The sequence below is a fragment of the Xyrauchen texanus genome, chromosome 37 (genome assembly GCF_025860055.1).
Source record: "Xyrauchen texanus isolate HMW12.3.18 chromosome 37, RBS_HiC_50CHRs, whole genome shotgun sequence".
Taxonomy (NCBI): domain Eukaryota; kingdom Metazoa; phylum Chordata; class Actinopteri; order Cypriniformes; family Catostomidae; genus Xyrauchen; species Xyrauchen texanus.
The window spans coordinates 31,124,997-31,136,467 of NC_068312.1; the positions used below are offsets into that span (position 1 = coordinate 31,124,997).

The following is an 11,471-nucleotide window of genomic DNA, read 5'->3' on the forward strand; positions in this document are numbered from 1 at the left end:
TATTGTTGTGTCTTTTGTTTAATTAAATATGTTGCCTGGGTAATTGTTACCTAGCTGGCCAACAAAGATGAGATTTTGTCTAAATTGTAAGAATGGTTTTTGATAGTCTTGGAAGCATCAGTTAGAATGGAATGAAAATGTTTTTTATCATACATTTTTTAATGTTTCGCACTGTGTGGTGTCTAGTTTTCCAAATTAATATATAATGTTAATATATGATATACTGTATATTTTATATATATATATATACACACACTGGCAGACAAAAGTTTAGAATAATGTACAGATTTTGCTGTTTTGGTATTTAAATTCAATAAAGTGGCATTCAACTGATCACAAAGTATTGTCAGGATGTTAATGATTAAAAATAAAACAGCACCATCACTATTTGAAAGTCAATTTTTATAAAATCTAGACAGGCCCCATTTCCAGCAGCCATCACTTCAACACCTTATGCTTGAGTAATAATGCTAATTTGGTACCAGAATATCACTTTCCATTATATCAAACACAGTTGAAAGCTATTTGGTTTATTAAATGAAGCTTAACTTTGTGTTTGTTTTTGAGTTGCTACAGTATGCAATAGACTGGCATGTCTTAAGGTCAATATTAGGTAAAAAATGGCAAAAAAGAAACCACTTTATCTAGAAACTCATCAGTCAATCATTGTTTTGAGGAATGAAGGCTATACAATGCTTGATATTGCCCCCCAAAAAATGAAGAGTTTATACAAATGTGTACACTACAGTCTTCAAAGACAAAGGACAATTGTGCCAGATGTGCAACTAAACAAGAGTAGTTACATTAGAGTCTCTAGTTTGAGAAATAGACACCTCACATGTCCTCAGCTGACAGCTTCATTTAATTCTACCCACTCAACACAAGCTTCATGTTCAACAGTAAAGAGAAGACTCAGGGCTGCAGCCCTTATGGGAAGAATTGCAAAGAAAAAGCCACTTTTGAAACAGAAAAACAAAAAGAAAAGGTTAGAGTGGGCAAAGAAACACAGACATTGGACAACAGATAATTGGAAAAGAGTGTTATGGATCTTAACCCTATTGAGCTTTTGTGGGATCAGCAAGACTGTAAGGTGCGTGAGAAGTGCCTGACAAGACAGCCACATCTATGGCAAGTGCAACAGGAATTGTGGGTGAAATATCACCTGATTATCTGGACAAACTGACAGCTGGAATGCCAAGGATCTGCAAAGCTGTCATTGTTGCACGTGGAGGATTTTTTTGATGAGAACACTTTGAAGTAGTTTAAGAAGTTCTGTAATGTTTTTTCAAATTGTAATAGTACTTGTTCATGTTATTAATGTCCTGACTATACATTGTGATCAGTTGAATGCCACTTTGGTGAATAAAAGTACCAATTTCTTTCCATAAGAGCAAAATCTGTAAATTATTCCAATTTATGGCCATTATAATATTGACCATTGAGAGGTTAATCAATTCAGGTCAGAGCCCAAAAATTAAAATTATAAAAAAGTGTTTGATTATGTGCTTGTTTTTTTTTTTGTAGCATTTCCCAGGTCGTCCATCTGTAAAGAGCGCATTAAAGACTGTGGACATCTGGTTACGAGAACAGGAGGGAACAGAGATCAAATATAGCGATTTTAGAAATATGCTGGACAACACCGTGCAGGTTAGTGAATACAGTATCAGATCGTACCTGAGCAGATGCATCTCAGTATTCAAAGTTTTTGTTTTCCTTTCTCTTCTCAAACAAATAGGAGATGTTATATCACCCAGACATTTGATACAACCAAGAACTAGTCGTATTTATTTAAAAGGGTACCTACACATAAATATGTCGATACTTCTTTGACAAAAACATTTCTCCATTTAGACTTGGGTCAGGGGGTCAGACTATTGGGATACTGTCGTTTAAATGTATTAAAATATATATTGTTTGTCTGGAACAGGCACTGCTTGCTTTATACTGGCAGCATGCCACATTTTGCCATTTAACCTCAAGTGTTGCTTCATAAAACATGCATATGAACAAATTTCCATGTTTCATGTAAATGTACTGCAAAGGGCTGTTTACTTAATAAGACTATATGAGATAGTCATTATGCTGGGGCTCACATGCCTACACACACAAACACATTCTGGAGTAGTTAGTGGCATCATTAGCTTTTAGCCGCTCAATCAATGAATCAATGAGGAAGTAGGATAGAATCCTGTAAGGAAATGAGCTTGTGTCATCAAGATCATTGCATCTTATAGACACACCTACCAATCAACTGCTGAGTGACTCTGAATTGGGTCTGTAAGTCAGATACAGGAAACCGACTAATTGTAGAACTGGACTCATACCAAACAAGGACAAATAGTTGAATGCTATTTGAAATGGGTTTTTACTAATGCATGAAGTGTAATATTACTGAAAATTATCCCTAAAGAGATTTTATTCCCTTTAACAGTCATGCCTGCTTTAAGCACATCACCTACATCACTTCATTTGAGTGATAAAGTGACTGAAAAGAGAATTGAAATTGATTTACATTGATTCTTGTCATTCTTGTCAAGCCCACTGAGACTATGTTTGTGCATGTGTTTTTAGACAAGCGATGCAGTGTTGCCTGAGGGTGTACAGTGGGTGGGCTGCCAGGGATCTCAAGCCAGATACCGTGGATACCCTTGTGCCATGTGGACCCTCTTCCATGTGCTCACTGTGGAGGCTAAAGAGACAGGTGGCTCAGGTACTGTACACTGCCCCCACTCAAACACAATATAGTCATTTTGTAAATACTGTCCATGTCTCAATGTTCCCTTCTGAGTGAAAATTGTAATTATTAAGTAAGTAGACATTTTTAGCTGAAGCTGTTATCTTAAGCACACTAAAGCCCAGCACACTTATTACAGCGACAATTTCCAAGGGGTTAAGTGCATTGATGAACAATGGTGATGGTTAATGGATTGTCTCTTGTGGGGCTCGAACCTACAAACTTCCGGTTACTAGGATCTAGTCTTTACTAGTCTTTAAACACTACAGTACACCATCAACATTTTAAAGTCAACATGAACCAGTTTTCGCAAGCCATTTTACTTCTGTATTGTGATGTATTTCAGGATGTTCAATAAGGGAAAAAAATATATAAATTTTAACCATCGGTAAATGGTTGGCTCTTGAAAAGTGACCGTTCCATACCAGAGTTTGCAGTCAATCGCAGTGGATTGGCACCTATTGGTTGAAACTAAATTGGCCTTGGTGTTGTCAGCCAAAAAGAAAAAAAATTTAGATGTGGAGAAATTTGTTACATTTTGATAATAGATTGCAAAGACAAACTTTTGAATAATGTGCACTTAAGAATCGTGCACAATAAGACCAAGAACAAACAGGCTCAATTCTGATTTCAGATTGACTTTAAAATAGTTGATGAACGATTGGATGTTCAGAAAATAAATATGCCTAAATAATGAGTTTTCGCTGAAAAGTTCACATAGTAGTCTGCTGCCTGAAACTGAACTTTTGGTCAGATTTTAGGAGTGAATGCACTATAGGATGTCCCTTGCTCCTTGCTCCTATTCAGTGAAAGAATGAACCTACAGTATGCTGTCTCTCTGCATTGGTCACAGAACAGTTCGAAATGCACCTTATTTTCATCCTAACTCCATATAAAATCTCTGAAAAGCAACATTTTTCAGCTTTTTAATGAACCCATTGATTCCCAATGTGAAATCACAGAAATCAACGCCATGCTGGTGTTAAGTGACTCGGTGCAGAGAGGTTTAACCCTTAAATGACAGTCTAGAGTATTGTGAACAGTATTCAGTCATTTTAAATCAATTAAAATTATGCGTTGCGTATAGCAAAGCCAAAAAACAAGTCCACACGTGGTCATGGCGTCACACGAGGTTAAAGGAATATTCCAGGTTCAAAACAAGATAAGCTCATTCAACAGCATTTGTGGCATAATTTTGATTACCACAAAAAATTATTTTGACTCATCCCTCATTAAAAACAATTGCAGTTACAGTAACACATTTACAATGAAAGTGAATGGGGTCAGTCTGTAAATGTTTAAATACTCACTGTTTCAAAAGAATAGCGACTAGATGTAAACATATACTGTATGTTAATGTGATATTAGTGCGATAACATTTCTTACTAACCTTATCTGTGTAAAGTTGCATGATGACGTACTGTTGGCAAACCCATTCATATAATGCTGGTAAATCCCAGAATTTGTCACTCTAAAATCAACTCAACACGTATACTGTTTACGTCTTCTGTCTATACTTTAGTGTATATTAAACATTTGTTCACTTCCATTGTAAGTGCCTTACTGCCTTAACTGCTAAAGTTCTTAGATCTTAAATATCTTCGTTCCATGTAAATGACTCCCAGTGGTCTAATGAAGCTCGGCCGAGTTCTGTATGCCCAAGTGCTCATCTTGGCCTTTTAATGACCTCTCACTCAAAGTCTACCATCCACCTTCCTGTGTCACAACCTCCAAGGCCATTTTGATGGATGAGCCCTGTGTATTGTGTGAAGAGGGCCAACATGCATCTGTATTGGTTCCGTGTGTGGCCGTTGGTGCATTTGGGTGGGGGGATGGGGGGTTTCCTCAAGTGTGTTTATTGTGCATTTAGTTAAAAAATCCATCTTCACCTCAAACGATACACACTAGAGTGTCACATTCTAGGAAACCAGTATGTCGCTGTTTTTCTTGGGCCTTGTTTTGCAGCTGGAATAGTAATTGTGTAGGTAAAAGAAAGGGATTTGTTTGGATTATTGGACTTGCAAGGGTTAATATAAGACCCGGTGAACGCGGCTTCTCCACTCACACTTAATCCAGCAGCTTACAGTGGGCGGAAGAGGAGAGGAGGGGGTGCGTGTGGATGCATGTTTGTGTTTGTGTGCGCGAGTGGAAGGGGGTCACATAACCTGCAGATGGGAGGACAGGGACGGGGTTTCCATCTGTCCACTGTCAGTGCTCTGGATTATGACTGTGTCCACCAGCTAAACAGAGGAAGGAAGAAGGCCCAGTGCACTAAACACAACAGTAACTAGCCCACCGACAATCCTGACCTGTCTTCTGTTGCCTGTGGTGACTTGTCTTCAGAATGTGTTGTGTTTAAGAGAATAGATGTGCTAGGATTAGTGTGGACAAAATGGGGTCTGGAGGTTTGTTAGTATGCTCATGTGTCTATGAAATAGCAGGTTGCTGCATTCTTGGGTAGAGTCACTCTGATTGGTGTATTGAGGCACTCTAGTCCTCTAAACTGTATAATTGACCATTGTCCCAGGCAACACATTTCCTGAATAGCTGTGCTAGTCTCTTGTGTCACTCTGTGGTCTCTTTCTTCATTGTAATCTACAGAAAAATAGCAATTTCAACTGCAATTAATATATCATGTCCATTTATTTATTTAGAAAGTAAGCTTTGCTTCAAGGTCCAGATCACCCTCTCAGGGTTAATCTTGTAATAATGACCAGCTGATTGTACATTATCTCTAATATAATATATATTTATGATTTTTTTATGTTGGCAAAATTTGCAGTGATCCTTTTCTTGCAATGACACGTTAAATTTTTTCTCTTTTTTCTCTTTCAATATCTCGATCTCAGAGCCTAAGGAAGTGTTGCAGGCAATGAGAGGATACGTCAGCAGTTTCTTCGGATGCAGGACTTGTGCAACTCACTTTGAGAGTATGGCCAAGGAGAGCTTGAATCATGTGGCCTCGCTGTCTGCCGCTGTCCTCTGGCTGTGGACTCGCCACAACCGGGTCAACAACCGACTGGCAGGTCAGTATTTTCAGTGTTAACAACTGGAAAGTGTAAATGTTACAGTATAAGTAAGCAATTTGGACACTTAAAAATGAAAATGCCACATTTAAAAATGAATTTCATTGCATTAGATAGCAAAATATCAAACCAAGTGGCGTCTGCTAACAAATGATGCTAGACTTTTCTTAGAACAATCTTCACATAAGCCATATTTGCAGTGATTTAAACTTCTGGTCCTAAGGTGATTTTAGTGGATGTATGATGTCAGTTCACAACTGGGTGGATTTTCCCTCTCCAGAGCACCAGTGCAGCTTCTTCCCCTTAAATCCCTTTAATTCGGCGATCCTCTGGGCAGACACCAGCTGTCCTGTTCTCCTCCATCCTTCTCTCTTGCCATTTCTCTCTCTCTCCACTTACAATCATCCCTTTTTCTCACATCTTCTGTTGCTCCCCAAATAGTATTCTGTATGACAAAAATGAGTGATACCCTTTTTAATTAGTTGTTTATATATTTTTTGTTTGTTTTCTGTTTTGTTTTCCATATTTGGTCATACTATATTTATTCACCATCCTGATTGGAATATATATATATATATATATATATATATATATATTATTATTATTATTATTTGTTTTTTTTTTCATAGTTCTAAGTAGAATTTCCCAGTATACATGAAGGCAAAGATGGCTACATAGCTCGCATTTCATAAATAAATCGTACTTATCTCTCTGACAACTTGACAACTCACATTGCTGTTGTCCATAAGGGCTATAAAGGGAGTTAGTTACCCCTCTTCAAACTTGGTTAATTCATTTGTTTGTTCTCTTTTGATTTCTCCTGCCTCTTTAGTGTCCGTCCCTTTTACCAGACATGGAGTCATGAATAATTGGACAAAAGTCCCCCATGTGTGTCTCACTATGGCTCTACAGTGTCCCTTGGTCCCCTGTCACTTCTGCTGATTAGGTCTCACTTTCTCTGCTTTCCCTGGGGGAGTCGTTCCGCCACTTGACAATTAATACTGCAACAGTGTCTCCTGCCAGGGCCACGCGGCCCTCTATTCCCTAGACACCTGTGACAGCAGGTGGCACACCCCACGCCGCCAGCATCAAGCCTTCTTCTGCTTTGTAATTTTTGGCCCAAGTGCTTAACTGTGTGTGTGTGTGTGTGTGTGTGTGTGTGTGTGTGTGTGTGTGTGTGTGTGTGTGTGTGTGTGTGTGTGTGTGTGAGAGGTGGGTGGCACTCTTCCCTCCACCTTTTCCACCTCCCACCCTCCGACACCCTTTGTTCCTCTCCCATTTCCCAAGAGGGACCCTCCTCATGAAAGTGTGCCTCTTTAGTGGCTCCCTCCCACCGCACACACATAGCTAACCAGGCATGAATAGTGGCCTATTAGTATCACTGCTGCACAATTAATTTAACTGGCACGAAGGCCCAATCAACAGGCCTTAGCCCAGCACTGCTGCTGCCACTTGTTTATCTCTGTGAAGCCATTCAGGAAACTGCTTTATTTTCTGCCTACTGTAACTGCATACTGAGCAGCATATACTGCATTCTGCCTAGTAAAACTTTTTAATATGAGTAACTGTAATATGAAAAACAGTTTGCAGTATGCAACACATGACCTCACTATTTTTCTTGTCTAATTCGGCAGGTGGGGTCCAGTAATCTCAGAAGTAAATATGGTTAAATTGCATTTATTAGTTCAATTTTGTGTACAAATATCTTTACTCATTATTTAACTGCCAAAAAAATAAGAAAAAAGATGTTAAAATATCACAATGCTAGTGACTTCTGAGTGGTTGCTAGGTAGTTGCCTTTGTGTGGTGTTCTAAGTTTTTCTTTTAGAGCATTCCTATCTGGTTGCTAGGGACTTCAGGGTGGTTTTTAGGGCAGTGCTATCTGGTTGTCAAGTTTTCCTGATATATGTTTAGCGCATTGCTAAGTGGTAAGTGTATTTTTAGTGCATTGCTAAGCTAGTGACTTCTGGACATTGCCATGAGATTGCTAGTGTCTTATGTTATAAAGGTTTTTAGCAGGTTGCTAGGGGATTGCGATTTGATTGCTAACGTGTTCTGAGAGGATGTGCTATGGTGTTGTAGGTGGTTGCTTACTGGCCCAAATCAAAAGAGCCCCCAAGTCTCTATGATATTTTGGTCCCATTTTGGCATTGTGGGGTGCAGCATATTTTGGTAAATTCAGTAGGTCAGTTGGGTCATCCATTCCATGCACACCTAAAGGATAGGATTAGCCTATCTATTTGTTTTGCATTCAACAGAGACTTAGACAGTCCCTGTAATCTGCCCCCCTTCCCAACTTAATGTTTTTCTATACACAGCAGCCCTGCCCACTCATCGGCACTTACATTCACTCAAACTCACCATAAATGTCCTGCGTGATGGCTCCTTCTCTTTTCACACGCATGAATATTAATGCACTCTCCCAGTAAGCTTTTGTATCAATATGAACTGTGCTACAGTTAAAGTCACCCCTGTGTTGAAGACCTCTATGATTAAAAGTGAGATCTTCACAGGCATGGCATCACATCATGGCCAGATATGAGTGCTGTCACAGAGCAAGGCATTAAGACCCCTGGGTTCCCGTAGACACATAGTAAAATTGATGTATCTCTTATGTAAAGTGCAGTATGCAGAGAACGTCCACACATGCATATATACATCAGATTAATCTGCGGAAGAGATGGGGGGAGGGATGTAAACCAAACGCTGCTGCCATCTCTTGTAGTGTCCCGGCCGCCCCACGACATCAGCCACAAGCAATTTATTAGCGTATGCCTTCGTATGGGGTGGCATTTGGGGGAGGGAGGGAGAGGAAAGGAAAACATCTAAAGGGAAAAAATAGTAATTCATTAGAGGTAGAGCTGCAGCCTAAATGTGCCGGCTTTCATATTCAATTTGGAGATGGTGGCATGTTCAAAGGGGGTGTGAAGAGAAGAGGTTGGTTGGTGTCTAGCCGTGTGTGCGCGTGGATGGAGGGTGTCTTGTCCACCCCAGCCTCATCCATTATCTTCATGATCCTCCCACTGGGAGAGCCCACAGGTCTATTGATCATGTCTTTAGACCTGTCACACTCACAGAGCCCATCCACACATACTCATGCAGTTACTCACAATAAGACTCATGCAAGAGATTCACAATTGCACAAAAACACACAATGACATTATAGAAGTGCCCTCACACAAACAAACAAAACAATGTTTTGTTTCTATGTTAAGAGTTTGGCCTACACATGACAGATGCAGCATGCTGTGGTTGATATTTTAGTAGTATTGGTTCAATGATGCAAGTCATGCAATGCTCAGTTTTTTTTTTGTCAGGACCTATAAATTAAAACTCATTTTGATGTTGTTTGTTTAACTTAAAGTAAAAAATGTCTAGGTAGAGTAACCGTACAGAGATTATGAAGAAAAACATTCCATTAAAATTAAAATGTTCATCATCTTTGACATATTTATTTTATCATTAACCCTATTATGTTTAAATGTTCACAAATGTACACCACAAGTACTGTACATGGTTTGGAAATTTATGTTTTGCTCTCAAATTCCAGTTGTAGGTTGAGCAATCAACTCAACTTGAGAATAACAGTGATTTAGTTTCTCCAGTCTTTGGCTGTTCATTCATAAAATCCACCTAATTTTTTTCTCTCTCAATATTTCACACAGGAGACCTTAGCGAGGATCCCCATTTCCCTAAAATTCAGTGGCCATCTCCGGACTTGTGCCCTAGCTGCCATGGTGTAAAAAGGACTGGTGAGCACACCTGGAACCATGATGTGGTGCTGGCATTCCTCCAAAACTATTTTTCCTCTGACCGTATTTTGCACGACTACCTGCAAGATGAGACCCAAGCCCTCATCCAGCAGAGAAACCAACTCATGGCTGCTCGGATGGAGAAAGAAACCGGGCGTGGGATGGAGAGGAGAGCCAGAGAGGTTCCCGAAAACCGCTCTGCCGCTCTAGCCGAAGAGCCCCAAGAGGAAGAGCAGGAAGAGGAGGAGGAGGAGGAGGAAGAACAGGCTGGTGAGCCGTACCCTACTGAGTTTGTGGGGATGGTGGCAGCTGGAGAGAGCAAAGCAGTGACACAACTGCCGCAATCCCAACACAAGCCGAAAATTGTGGGCCTGAAACTACGAGAGGCCCAGGAAGACATCATAGACCTGGACTCCTTTGTCAACCAGCACTATAAAGCTAAAGCCCTTCAAGCTGCGGCCATGTCAGGCATTGTGCGGCGGAGAAGTCTCCAAAAACAAGATGATGTGGAGGACATCCAGTTTGAGAGAGGTTGGAGGGTGAAGCGAGACCTGGGAAGCCAGGAAGAGAACCTCGGTGGTGGACTAGGGATAGAGCCGTACCCCAGACCCCAAAGCAAGCGTTGGATGTCCCTACTCAGCGTAGGATTCTCCAGACTGGATGTGAGCCTATGTGTCTTGCTGTATCTTCTCTCTGCCATGTGTCTACTATCCATGTATCTATATTTTAAACTGAGGATAAAGCTGCGACGGGCTAAAGTGTCCCTTCCTTGAGTGTCACAGAGCATCGCTCCAGCTTACACTCTTACTTTTATCAAGAATGATGAAATCTCACAATCTGTGGCTACTACAGGAATTGGTAGCTTCCAAAGCAACAAGGTACAGAAATTGAGAGCTTTTGAAGAGCTGTTTTTATTTGGATGGTAATTAAGAGGGCACTGCGAATACAATCACCCTACACCTGACTTGAGTATTATGAAACCTGCACTCGTCCATGAAGGACTGCTTGTGGTCTGAAATTTTTTTAGCAACTCATCAGTGCCTAAGTTCTTAAATCTGTCTGTATTTTTCTTAGAAACAACTGATGAAGGAATATTACAATCATAATTGATGTTTTGATTTGTTGATCATACAGAAATTTATTTTAATATGACCACTTATCAAATATTTGTTTTTAATGAAATGCAGCTTAGTGTTTTTAAAACCCTCAACAGTTTTGTTTTTAAGTCCACATGTTCTTAAGTCAAGTTTTGTCATTATACCACTGCCTGTTCATTCCTTGTGCCTTTCCTGAATAAATAACTGATTTATTTTTTTATTTTTTTATCTTCACAAAAATATTTTGATGAATTGAGTTTTTTAGAATTGAGAATATGTGTTGTTGGGCAGGAACTGAAATAATCACAACCAGAGACAAGAACTAAACTATTTCTTTCTAAAATGGTGTGCTTTGCTGGTAAAATGCAATTAAAATTATTTTTGCTAAAAACATATTTCCTCTTGTATCTTTTCTTTGTTGATTCTGGCATCAACTCACCAACTGTCCACATTTACACTTCCCAGTCTATTTAAACTTTCAGTAGGAATGTGGCCCAAAGTCATCAGACTATGTACACTCAACAGTTGAAAATAAAGCAATAAGCCATGAAAGCCTGTTGTAAAATCACCGTAATGCATGGACTTGAGTGGGTTATAGTTTTTATAAAACAGTGGCAACAGCAATCTGACAAAAAACACCAATGTTCAATATACAGTTATAAACAGTTGATTGTTCATCATCCAACTCCAAGAGTTTGTGGTAGCCAAGATACATAGCAATTTAGAGAAATTCATATTCAATTTGTACTCGTAAGTGTAGGTTTAAAGTCATTCTACAAGGGGATCAAACACGTCTGAGTCGGAAATACCCGTATTATGTTTGTTAGGCCATTCCTGATGACTCCCAATACGCTATTAAATC

General features: G+C 39.6%; 1 protein-coding gene across 1 annotated transcript in view; it reads left to right on the forward strand.

The window, feature by feature from the left end:
• The window catches only part of qsox1 (quiescin Q6 sulfhydryl oxidase 1), a 35,698-nt gene extending 24,694 nt beyond the window's left edge, over positions 1-11,004 (forward strand). The window contains exons 9-12 of the mRNA XM_052108917.1: positions 1,525-1,647; positions 2,572-2,710; positions 5,584-5,760; positions 9,426-11,004. Coding sequence (XP_051964877.1) covers positions 1,525-1,647; positions 2,572-2,710; positions 5,584-5,760; positions 9,426-10,285 — 1,299 coding nt within the window. The 3' untranslated portion in view covers positions 10,286-11,004. The remainder of the gene's footprint in view (positions 1-1,524; positions 1,648-2,571; positions 2,711-5,583; positions 5,761-9,425) is intronic.
• The last annotated feature ends 467 nt before the right edge of the window (positions 11,005-11,471 follow it).